Source organism: Leuciscus leuciscus (genome assembly GCF_965113295.1).
Source record: "Leuciscus leuciscus genome assembly, chromosome: 3".
Classification (NCBI taxonomy): Eukaryota; Metazoa; Chordata; class Actinopteri; order Cypriniformes; family Leuciscidae; genus Leuciscus; species Leuciscus leuciscus.
The window spans coordinates 9,320,100-9,332,683 of NC_138727.1; the positions used below are offsets into that span (position 1 = coordinate 9,320,100).

At 36.8% G+C, this 12,584-nt stretch overlaps 1 protein-coding gene across 1 annotated transcript in view; it reads right to left on the reverse strand.

Moving 5' to 3' along the window:
• Positions 1-1,211: 1,211 nt before the first annotated feature.
• The window catches only part of mad1l1 (mitotic arrest deficient 1 like 1), a 144,142-nt gene continuing 132,769 nt past the window's right edge, over positions 1,212-12,584 (reverse strand). Inside the window, exon 19 of the mRNA XM_082163629.1 lies at positions 1,212-1,743. Coding sequence (XP_082019755.1) covers positions 1,582-1,743 — 162 coding nt within the window. The 3' untranslated portion in view covers positions 1,212-1,581. The remainder of the gene's footprint in view (positions 1,744-12,584) is intronic.

Here is a 12,584-nt window from a genome sequence, read left to right on the forward strand (position 1 = left end):
TAATCTCTTCTTGGAGTTACAATTTTACAAGACCAAAATACTGGAAAACAAATCTATAATATATATATATATAAAATATGATCAATATTAATGATCTTACCACCGAATAAGACAATGGCAGCTTATCTCTCCTCTCAGTCTGAAGTCCATATGTTTTTTGCAGTGTTGTAGTTTGGTCTAAAGCTTCTCAAATATTCATTATTTATTCATTTACAGCTCCTCATTAGCATATATAGCCTTTTCCACTCCAAAGCTTTGAATTATATAAGGATCGTTCATGAAAAACAAAAACTTGCATTAATAACCAATGAGAGGCCACCTTATTCGACTCAAGATGATAAATGATAAAATGAATAAAATATAAAAATGTGTGATGAAAGAAGAAAATGGGTATCATAGAATAAAAGGAGATTCGCTTTAAAGGCCAAAGATTCTTGACCCACTGAATTGTTAAACAAATTATATTAAATAAAAAACTGAAGAAGTAGGATAAAGTATGAAAACAAGGGCCAAAAGTGACAGGAAGAGAGCAGTGCCAGCTTGAGAGTGTGTGCATGAGTCTGTGCATAGTAGCTGTTTTTCTGAATTGATTTTGCCAGCCAAAGACTGAGTTTGCATATAATAGGAACAGCTAACAGCAGGGACATTGAATCCGCAATGAATTCACTGGCATGAGAAGAAAGCAGAGATACTGGCTCCGCACACTACCTGAAACCACGGATACAGGATGAGAGTAACATTCTTTGCTAATTGCTTTGGCACAATGGCACTTTGCTTTGCTTGTGCGACAGATTTGAGACAAAATTCATCTGAAAGCAGTCTGAGTCATTTCAGATTAAATCTTAATGTGTGTACTGTAGGAAACTGTGGCATTCAAATGAAGATGAAAAAAAGAAAAAAAATTAGTAATAACCACTGCCAGCTAAAATGGCCAGGGAATTTAAATACTCCCACATCCTCTAGGATTTGGTGCCAAATTTTACAAAGCAAACATTTTTAAAAGACATAAAAGTTGATGCATCCAAACTGCCAGGCAACTATAGTGGTTTCAATGGAGATATTAGTTTATCAATTAATCATTAGGTTATTTGAGTTGAGTTGAAGTGAAACACAATAAAAGCAGCTTCTAACCGGGCGTATGAATCATTCTTCACTTGAACACAATGAATGGTTTGAAATCCGTTAGTTCCCAAAACAAATAATAGACTGAAAAGTTTAATATGTCTTTATTTTTTCCTCGAAATGGGCAAATAAACTGCCATGACAGATGATGTTCATAAAAAGAGGACCGCACAGCTCTAGGTTTCCCTGGTGTTTGTGTTAACCTGTTTCTTAAACAACACAGTGTGGGTTTTATAGCATTAAAAGAAAAAGAAAAACACACAATAGACTATACCACTGAAATGCTGCCATAAAGATTGTCAAGCTACGACAACCTCCAATGCTAAATCTGTATAAAAAAAGGAAAAATAACAAATAAATCACACTCAGGAGTTCTGTATATATTTGTGTCTTGCTGTGTGTGTGTGTGTGTGTGTGAGAGCTCCCTGAACACTGTTTGGTCGAGCATTGATGGGTAAATCAGGTGACAGTCTGGCGGCTGAACAGCTCGATGGTGACCGCACTGAGGAACACTGGGATGCTCTTCTGATGGAAGAGATGCAGATCTACCAGTCCAGTTAGAGTGCGGGAAAAATCTGTCTCCAACAGCTGCATGCTGCCGCTGCCCATTGGACCAGCAGACTGGAGAGAGAGAGAGAGAGAGAGAGAGAGAGAGAGAGAGAGACAGGGGAGAGTGGTGTCCGTTTAAACATTTGTAACATAAACTACAAAGGTAAAGTAACAAATAAAGTTAAACTTACAAATGTTAACAAGTGTTTTAATGCACAAACTAACAAAACAATTGTCAAACAATCCACTACTCCGCAACAGCCACTAACTAGCTAACTGAGTTAGTTTAAACACATTGGGTTTGCTTCTGACATTCAGACTGAGTAACTGACTGATATTAAGTCATATATTGTTTGGTTTATGACAAGCTGTGAGTAATAAGCAATAAGTGATAGACACAATAAACCAATTAACTAACCACTACTACATAACTAGATGACTATTCGTCACTAACTACTAACATTCACCAAGTCAAACACTGTTCTGGTTTATATCAAACTGTGAGTAACGATAAGCTCTGAGTAAGTGAAAGACACAAACCAAAAAACTGCTACTATAAAACTAATAAAAAAAACGAATAGTCACTAACTAAAAACTAACAGGAGTAACAAAAGTCGAACTACCTATCAAAATGACTAGACATGTGCCAGTATAGTATGATATATCAAGATAATGAACATGCACAATATTGTTATTGTGAACTATAATGGTATAGATATTGATATTATCCTAGATACTGTTTGAAAATGTTTTGATTCTTTATAGTTCGGTCACACTTTACAATAAGGCTCCATTAGTTAACGTCAATAAATGAATTAGCATAAACTGACAAAGAAAAATACTACTAAAGAATTTATTAATCTTAGTTAATTTCAAAACATTTAATAACACATTATTGAAATAAAAGGTTTTAACTATTATTTAATGGATCTAAACATGAACTGTTGTATTTTTTTAACTAACATTAACGAAGAATAATAACTTGTGTAACAAATGTAGCTATTGCTTATTGTTAATGTTAGGTAACGCATTAACGCAAACACTATTATTCACTTACTAACATTCCCTAAACCAAACGCAGTTTGAGTTTACTTATGTCAGGCAGTGAGTAATGTTAGCCTTTACATAAACAATAAAATGTTCAGATGTACAAACACCCCTTAAAACCTTCAGATGCATATCAAAGAAACAGAAAAAGCAGTGTGTCTGTGATTAATTGCTTGCCCAGAGTAGAACTAAGAGGAAGCAAACACAAAATGAGGGCATCAATGCACAACGGTGCTTTTCCATGTCGAATCTATTTAAGCCTGACCTCCACAAGAAGTAGTTTAGCATCAAATATATTTTACATTTAGAGGGCCTGAGAAAAGAGGGCTCTCATGAAGATCTATTATTTTTTGCCGTTTTCTGTGATTTATGAAGCATCATAATGCTGTCTCATAACACAGAAAGGCCCCCCTCGACACCAGACCTTCTAATACCTGTCCCGGCAAACCGGGCACATGTGGAAATGCCTCTCCTTTGTCTCCAACTTGGTTTTGTTTTCTATTTTCCCAGATCACATTTTAATAAAAGGTCATCCAGTATTTTTTCTCTTTGTTTTTGAGAGAGAGTTATTCAGATTGTGACCTTATCAATGTGTTTTTGTGTTGCCACCGCCACAAAAGGTTGTTATGAACAATATGCGACCTTTCGGCTAACAACAAGTTTTTGTTGATGTTAAAACCTTCCTCAAGTCCACATAAGAGGTGAGAGAGGACAGAAAGATAGAAACGCCATTATGAAATGAGAAGAAAAACGATTGACTCAGGGTATAGTGGGGCCAACGGACAATGGTAGAAGTTTCCAAATTAGTATCGTTTCTTTTATCTTCTTTCTCTTTCATCTCTCCATTCCCCATGGACAGCCAGTTACTTTGCCTAAAACAGTCCAGCCTGGAGCCTGCAAACTCCACACGAAGCTTCATGTAATGACATCTCTCGCTGCGCTTCCTTTCCAGTTTCCTCTCTTCAACGAGTTTGCTTAAATGCAGCTTTTAGACTGAAGGGGTGTGAAGAGAATAATTATAACACTTTGCATTTGACCCAAACAGCTGTTTTCTCTCTGAGGATGTAAAAAGCCATTCATAATGACAGTTTATGCCGTATTGTAGAGAGAAATGGGGAGAGAAAGACAGACAGTAAGGGAAAAATGAAAAATATGCTTGCCTAGAGTTTGCTCAAGATGCATTTCAGTACATGGATGGAGTGACACCTGTTTCGACTCAGCCTTCAAGATCTTCCGGGGACTTTCACTGTAACAGCCTATATATCTCCTAACAAATCCAGAAAGAGTCAAGCACGCCACAAACCACCTCCAGCACAAATACCAAATAAATACACAGAGAAGAAAGTAAAAACTCCTGGTCTCAAGAGATTTTACAATATATCTAAAGCCATCAATCCACACACACACTGAAGCCCTTCCCTTCAATGCTTTTACTACAGCGGCACGACACACACACACACACACACACACACACACACACACACACACACACACACACACACACACACACACACACACACACACACACACACACACACACACACACACACACACACACACACACAAAATGTTGGGGTCAGTAAGACTTTTTTTTAGGCATGTTACCATGTGAAATATCGTTGTGGTAACTGCAAAAACATTAATAAATAAAAGTTATGTAGAAAACCCAGCGCAGAAGTAATTTAAAGTTTGCAGTGAGCCAGGAAAGCATGTACACACAAACAAATTTATGATCCAGTTACATCTGAGTCGTCTGTTGGTGCGAGCGCACCCTGCCGAGCTTAAAGAGAGGAAACGAGAAGCTGTCATTGCTTCCAGTGTGAGGCGGAGGTGTGTGAAGAGCAGTAATTGGCTGTTAAATTAGCTTTATCTACTGATTAGGCAGATGTATAATTAACCAACTGCTCCTTGCTAACGGCACATCGTGCTTTACCACATCCATGACAGGAGATACAACACGTATTGCAGATAAAAAGTTACATTAGCTAATAAATAGCACATTAAATTGTGCATTACACTAGAAAACAAACAAACATTTTAAGTATAAATGGGCAAAAAAAAAAAAAAAGTATAACATTTAAAGCTAGGGTAGGCAATGTTTTTCATAAACACTTTACGTTATACAAGTTGAAACTCTCTTCACATCCTGATAGCAAATCATTATTAGAAGTGGTCTAAATATTAAAACATTTACATATATCTTGTGTGGAAGTCTCAGGACCAAAAAATGTTCGTCCAATCATTGCATATGGTTTTTCTCGGAGCGGTTCACATCCTCAAGAGTTGTTTAAGGCAGAGCTCTGTAAGTTGTTTACGTTCATTACTTTACTATGTTATGTGCTTTGAGACATGGGGTAATTTAACGCCGTCTCTCGTGACGCTTTGCGAGTTCATGTGTTTTAGAGAAGGCATGGCTTTGGAGACGCTCTGAAGGGAGGATGGGATCTTATGCTTTCAAAGCTAGCTCGCTATTGTTAGCCTCTCCGAAATCACCTACCCTGTCTGTAAGACACAATGTATGAATGTCAGTGCATTAAAATATCAAACCAAGTGGCATTCAATTTCTTTTAATTTTTTGGGGGGAACTTTAGTTGTTATATTTTCAAGTTGGTCAAAACTTGGAGGACTTAATGACTAGCGTTTTGATATAGGCTAACTGATAGTACTTGTATATAATAAACAAATAAATATAATACTTGTATAATGATTTGAATATTTTCATCAGAACTTACAAACTGGACTTTTTGCTAGAAAAAGATTCAGCCTAGCTGCTGATGTGAGCAGAGTGAACACTTGTAGAAAAACAACAGATGTGTTTAGAGGGGACAAGCTCCATCTATAATGTCACTGACAACAGATGCAAGATCTACTGACTTGCTTAAAAATTCTGAAAATGCAACTAGCAAATGCAACTCAGACTCTCTATTTCTCAGATAGATTGTGAAGTTCTCAGTGTTCATGAAGACATGCAGACGTTTGATCTGGAACTAACTAAGGTTACACAATTTTTATTTATTGTAGAGATGCACCGATTGATCGGCTGGTGACCGGAATTGGCCGATTTTCACGTGATTGGCCGTGACCGGCGACCGGCCGGTCAGTCTGACAAATGCAGATTTTATGCCGGTCAAATGCATTTGGGCGCCGCATGATTAACATCACGCAACATCAGCATCACACGTGCACACGGAACACACATGTAGGAAACCTCGTGAATTACGTCCGTTCAGACCGCAAGCACGTATTTTTTTTCGGCGTGCATGTTAACCAATGAGTGCATTCACAACGGGAGCGGGAGCAGCGTGTGAGCGTCAAGCAGGAGCGTCGCGTGCAGTCAAGCGCGTGTTTCGGCGCCGAGTCTATCTGCTGCACTGCTCACACTCAATTAAAGGGAAAGCACACTTTTGATGGACAAAATAGCCTAAAAAGGGTTTCACAAAAAAGTGCCCAAAATGCACAGAATTTGCGTGTTTTAACAAGAACTGGAGTAGGCAATGTCAGAAAAGAAAACGAAGACTAATATTTATAGAAAATTTACCCATTTAAACTTGTTTTATTATTCAGTTTGTACAAGTGATTGCAATAGGCCTGTGTGTGTGTGCTTTGAGAAATATCTTTATACTGCAAGGCTATATTTATTTAATTTTTTATTTATATATTATTTTATCGCCATTCCCTGTTTTCATACAGACGTTTAGTTTGCTAAATACATGTACAAACATTTTTTTGGATATTGAATGTGAAAAGGAAATGGTTCTTCCATAACACTGCACTTTAGATGTGTGTGAATTACCCACACCTGGAGTAATTTATATAGTTCGATTTTATAGCGTTTATCTGTTCAAAAAAATATGTACTATGCAAATTGTAAAATGTTCTATTGCACAAAAGATATAAAAGAAATATTTGTGTGTGCTGTAAAGTGGTTAGAAAAAATGAAATCGGAATCGGCTAAAATCGGTATCGGCAGGTCAAACTTAATGAAAAATCGGAAATTGTAATCGGTGCATCTCTATTTATAAGTACGTAATTTATTACTTGTAACTAAAACTAAACTTGACTGAAATAAATATATCTCTTTAAAGAGGAAATGTAAGTTTAATAACTACAAACACACTTGGCCTAGTTATTTAAATGCATTTGTATATTTAATTTGTATTTTTTTAAATGGTTTAAATAGTACAAATATATACACACACAAATAAATATGTACATTAAAAGCATACATATATAAAATGTGAATACAACTATTTTTCCTTGCACTAATGCCATGATTTTGAAATGCGTGAAGAAAAAATAAATAAATTGCTGGGAGGACCACCTCTCCAACTGGAGAGGAGATGTAATTGAATAATCAGAAATATGCAAATGAAAAACAAAAAGACTTCAATCTAAATGCAGATTTTGACATTTTGCCTAGGATGGAAAAAAACAACAACGGGATGAGTGGCAGAGTAAATATCAAAACCATTATCAAGGGTTTACTTTGACTATCAAGAATGCAGGACATTAGCGCGTATGCATTAAGGTGCATATGAGAAATGTCTGCAAATGTCTATTTAGTATTTATTCACGTCATCTGCTGCCTGTCTGTCCATACACAATAAACGTTTTAGCAAGGATAATAATTATCAGTTCCTGTACCAAAGTAAAAAAAAAACAACTCACACTGTGAATCTCCTTTGACGTTCAACGGAAACGTAGAGTACATTTTTGTCTGTTTATGTTCTTTCTATATGCTTAATAGAGCATACAGAATTGAGTTACAGTACAGTAAATGCCACACTTCAACCCACCATCTGTGAGAAGCAACACAAGAACAACTTCATAACATGGAAAATAACATCTGTAGATTAGACTGCAAGACAGAGTGAGAAAAACAGATCAGTTAATCTAAACTTCCTTAAAGTGAATTTAAACTTTCTAATGTAACACACACACACACACACACACACACACACACACACACACACACACACACACACACACACACACACACACACACACACACACACACACACACACACACACACACACACACACACACACACACACACACACACACACACACACACACACACACACACACACACACACACACACACACACACACACACACACACACACACACACACACACACACACACACACACACACACACACACACACACCAGCTGAAATGTTTAAACATTTAGTGGTGTTTTATAAAGTTGGACATGCATCTCATCCTGCACTATTTGTCCTACAGACGCGAACATTGTGCAGTATTGATTCTTAAAACAGAAAATTCTTAAAACTTTCATTGGTTTAAACTGAAGGAGAGATAGAATTAAATTATAACTTATATATGTAAATTGCAATTGGTTAAAATTCCATTTGCTTAAACTGAAGGAGAGATACAAGCCTCCATATATATAATGTACCAGAATATTCTAGAGACTTTTTTGGCTTGGCCCAATGAGAAACCACCAAGCAAAATGCTAAAAAAACAACAAAAAAACACCCAGAACAACTTAGCAACTGCATAGCAACACCCTGGAAACCATCAACACCCCCCTCCACTACTAATTTTCTTGATTTTTCTCATCTTCTATGAAACTGGCAGACTTTCTCTTGGGTGTTTGAAAAGACTTTGATTTAGATCTTTCAGTCATCGAAGTTGTGAAACATTCTGTATCCTCAGTCTAAACAAATTAAAATGTACAAAGTAGAAAGTACAAAACGCTTGCTGTCCTTACAAAACCTCTTTTCCCATGAGACTCCACCACACACAAACATCTTCTGCTTTCATGACAGGCTAACACGATGGCTGACACATGCTTTATGAACGGAGAGGGAATGAAAGCACGAGCCGGTCTGGAAAAGAATGTCACACGGAATAGCACTCAAACTCTGTCGGGAAACTTTCGCCACTCGACAGCTTTGATGGACAGAGATGATGTCTGCTAGTTTAGGCATTCGATCTTCAATAGACACAGCAGTCTCTAGGGATCAAATCAAATGTCTAACCACTCATTGCATTTCATGTTCTCTCTAGACACAGAAGAGAGAGCCCACGCATGAAGACACATGCACATACTGTATGTTGGGCTGGAATATATAAACCTGTTCTGCATGGATTACTCTTGACCAGATGTTCCGAGATACAGACAGTCTATAGAGAATCGGTATATTAAGCATATTGTAATCGGTATATTAATATATATTAAGGTCTGAAATTGCACTTGTACAGAATTCTTTGGCATCCAAAAAGAAGAATATTATGAACATAAGCAGGTTATGTGAAATTACATGAAACACATCCAAACATTGAATATAAAATGTACAGTTTCATCTCCTGTGTTCCCACACCCTTTAACCAATTCATTTCCATGATAAGGACTTTTGTACATTGTACAGAGATTCATGAAGAGCAACTGGATGAAAGATTTTACAGCAGAACTAAAACAAAATGAGATAAATAAATATTGCGTAACTTTACTATAGACATATATACCATAAATAAAAATATACACAATAGAAATGTCTGTAAATATTCACTATAGAAATCCCCATACATAAATACATGATTCACTATAGAAAATTCAATAAAAAAAATAAAATAAAACATTTACTATAGAAATTTCCATAAATAAAATATATCATACTTCACAAAACTAAAAAAAAAGTCTTCATATTTCAAATGTATATCAAGAGCTGAGGGGAGGAATAAATATAATAACCACTGCTGTGTTAGAAGTAGTTCAAGACACCATAGTGGATCCATAAAAAAATAATCTAAGAGTTCAAGCTGTGAATGCAAATTTTATTGGTCAAGAAGATAGGATAGGAAAAAGAGAAACTCCAGTCCACGACAGTGTATTGACTGAGGCTGGAGGAGACTGAGATTCACTCTTTCAAATCAACTGCACAGACAGGGTCCAAAATTAACTTTGCCCTGCCTGCTAATGGTACGTGATATGAGAAAATTTACCAGCAGTTATTATTTCCTACCTTGCATGAAAATGTATTTTGCATTTTTTTTTATTAAATAATAAAAAACATGTCTGTGCAATTTTTTATTTGGTGGCTTAAAACAAATAATATTCCACATTTGAGTCACTGTATACATGGAGAGGCAGAGGCAGTTGAGCTAGAAAAGACTGTTACTGGGTTGCAAATTTGATTGGCAGGAACATGTCAACAAAGGTGAAAATCAACAAAGAGACGAACAAAGATACAGAACATTAGCAATAAAAGTCGCATGAACAGATTTCTGCAGGTCACTTGCAAGTTCATCAACAGCTATCAAAGCTCTTTTTGGATATTTTATCTTCTCTGAAATCTAATACATGATTTAAACCCCTCAAAAATAGACTTCAAACTCAAAAGTGCAGCCTCTCAGTAGCAAACAGCCAAGAGAATGACTTGAATGAGAATGCATCGACCGTGCAAGTGAATTTTAGACCTTTGAGATGATTTTTTTTGATATTGTAATAAATTACAGCATGTACTGTTATCAGTTCTCTGACGTTCCCTCACTACATGCACTCACTTGCAAACATATTCTTGATTTCACTCATTAATAGCTCATCAGTGAGTTTAATCAGCGAGTCCATCAAAAGGTGTAATCATCCCCTGATTGGACGATAGGAAATGCCAGAACGCTGATCAAAACACGCATAGAGACACCTGCCGTGTTCCAATGTCGACAATCAAAGCAGCGCTACTGTTACTATGGAGATTATCAAAGCCAGAAACTTTGTCATCCTAACCTTTGAGGTTAAAGCAAGACATGGCACCGGCAAAGGTCAGCACAAGGACACATTAAACTGTCAGTGCGTGTACGCTCAGAGGATGACATTTGTGAAGTCATTATAAAGGCTACGTGGATACTTAACATACTGAATACAGGTCAATGCTTGAGACACAGTGATTTGCTGTGAACTTTAATCAAACTCTACTCTTATTTAAATAGAACACTGATGATAATTAAAAATAAAATTTCAGCCTTTGCAAATACATGCAAATGGCTACTTACACTTTGAACAAATCCCTATCTGTAAGTATTACATTTCAGCAAGCAACTCATTGTGCACTGTTTGTGATATGGACATGAAGGATACCTCAACCATGTTGTTTGTTGAGGAGAGATGTGCTATTATTTTTTAGAACTATTAGAGATTAGTGGTGATCAATATGGATTTTGAGATTTCTGATATATACAGCGCTGAAAAAAAAAAAAAGAGACCACTGCAAAATTGTTGTTGGCCAACTTTATGCCACTCCTGATGAAAAAATTGGCTGAAATTTTTTAATAGCTGGTGACCATCCATCTTACTCTTGATAATATTACAGAGGTTTTCAGTGGGGTCCAGGTCTGGAGATTGTGATGGCCATGACAGGTTCTTGATCTGGTGGTCCTCCATCCATACTGTGATTGACCATTGAGTTGGGGAACATTGTCAGAGCAGAAGGAATCAATTTTTCTTTCAGGATAATCTTGTACGTGACTTGAGTTATGCATCCTTTGCAAAGACGTATCTGGCAGATTCTAGCCTTACTGAAGAACCACCAGATCATCACCAATCCTCAACCAAATTACACGGTGGGTGCTGAGGCAAGAGAGACTGTGGCTTTAGAGGACCTGGTGTTGGGCAAAGATGAAAAATGGACTCAGAGAAGATTAGAATCAGGCAGATCTGTCTGTTTTCCCTCTTTTGAAAAGCCATGGAAACACTATCATGGATTTTTTCGTTTGATATTGAAGCATGTATTCATGGATTTCATCCGGTCCCTTTCCACAGGTGTATTAATCAAGCACAATGCAGTCTGCATTCATAATCTAGGTGCTTGATTTTATACACCTGTGGAAAGGGACCGGATGAAACCCATGAATAGGGATTATGGTTGATCTGTAAGAACCAGGCAGGTTGTAAACGCACGTGATTCACAGATTAATTGCAAAGTTTAACCATCATTGAGCTCAAGTTTTTAGGTCATGTCAGTTTAAAAATTCAAGTGATTTTAAACCATTCAAGTGCAAGAAGACTGCAAAAGAGAATCACACACAGAGTCGTGCAGACAGCATGCGAACAACAAAATGTAATTCTCTTCAGCATCTATTTGAGCTTGAATGGACAAAAACACGTAAAATTATGGGATTAAAATTAATCGGGAGTAAGAGGCAGAGGTGTTGTGCGCACAGATGTGTAAACATGATGGTTATAGACCTTCTACAAAGCAGTGCCATATTTGATTTTGAAACGGGGCTGTGGGGGACAGACATCTGTTTTGGGATTTATTTTAAATGACAAAACACCGCAAAAATATATTTCCATGACATTTCAGTAAAAAAAAAAAAAAATCTGCAGACAACATGAGATGTGGAAAATCAAGTGATCTAGGAGCTTTCTACAGGAGGATGGCACTGAAAACACAGTAACTCTATCCCTCACACCCTCACTTTCATACCTGTCAAGGTGCTGCTCTGAATAAGGTCTATTGTAGATCCAGACTAAATGTGAACATGCATTTACTCATCTCACTTGCACAAAAACAGATTCAGTATTCCTCAAAATGAATGAAAACAGTGACATGGAAACTCAGAATATTACACAAACCTGCAATAATTGTATATGTACAGGTGTGAATTTGCATATCCTTCAGCCTGAGGCTTATTGATTTCACAGTTGGGTGAAACATCTTAGTAACATCACAGAAAGGCCTTGGGAATCACAGCTTAGAATCGAGGCTGAATATTATTTAGAAAATGTAGATGTTTTTTGACCCCTAAGTACATTTGATTCTCTGATGTGAATTAAATAGGCAGACAAGGAGTTTTGCAGCTTTGAGGAGTTTAAAAAGTGGACTTGATACCCTGTTTC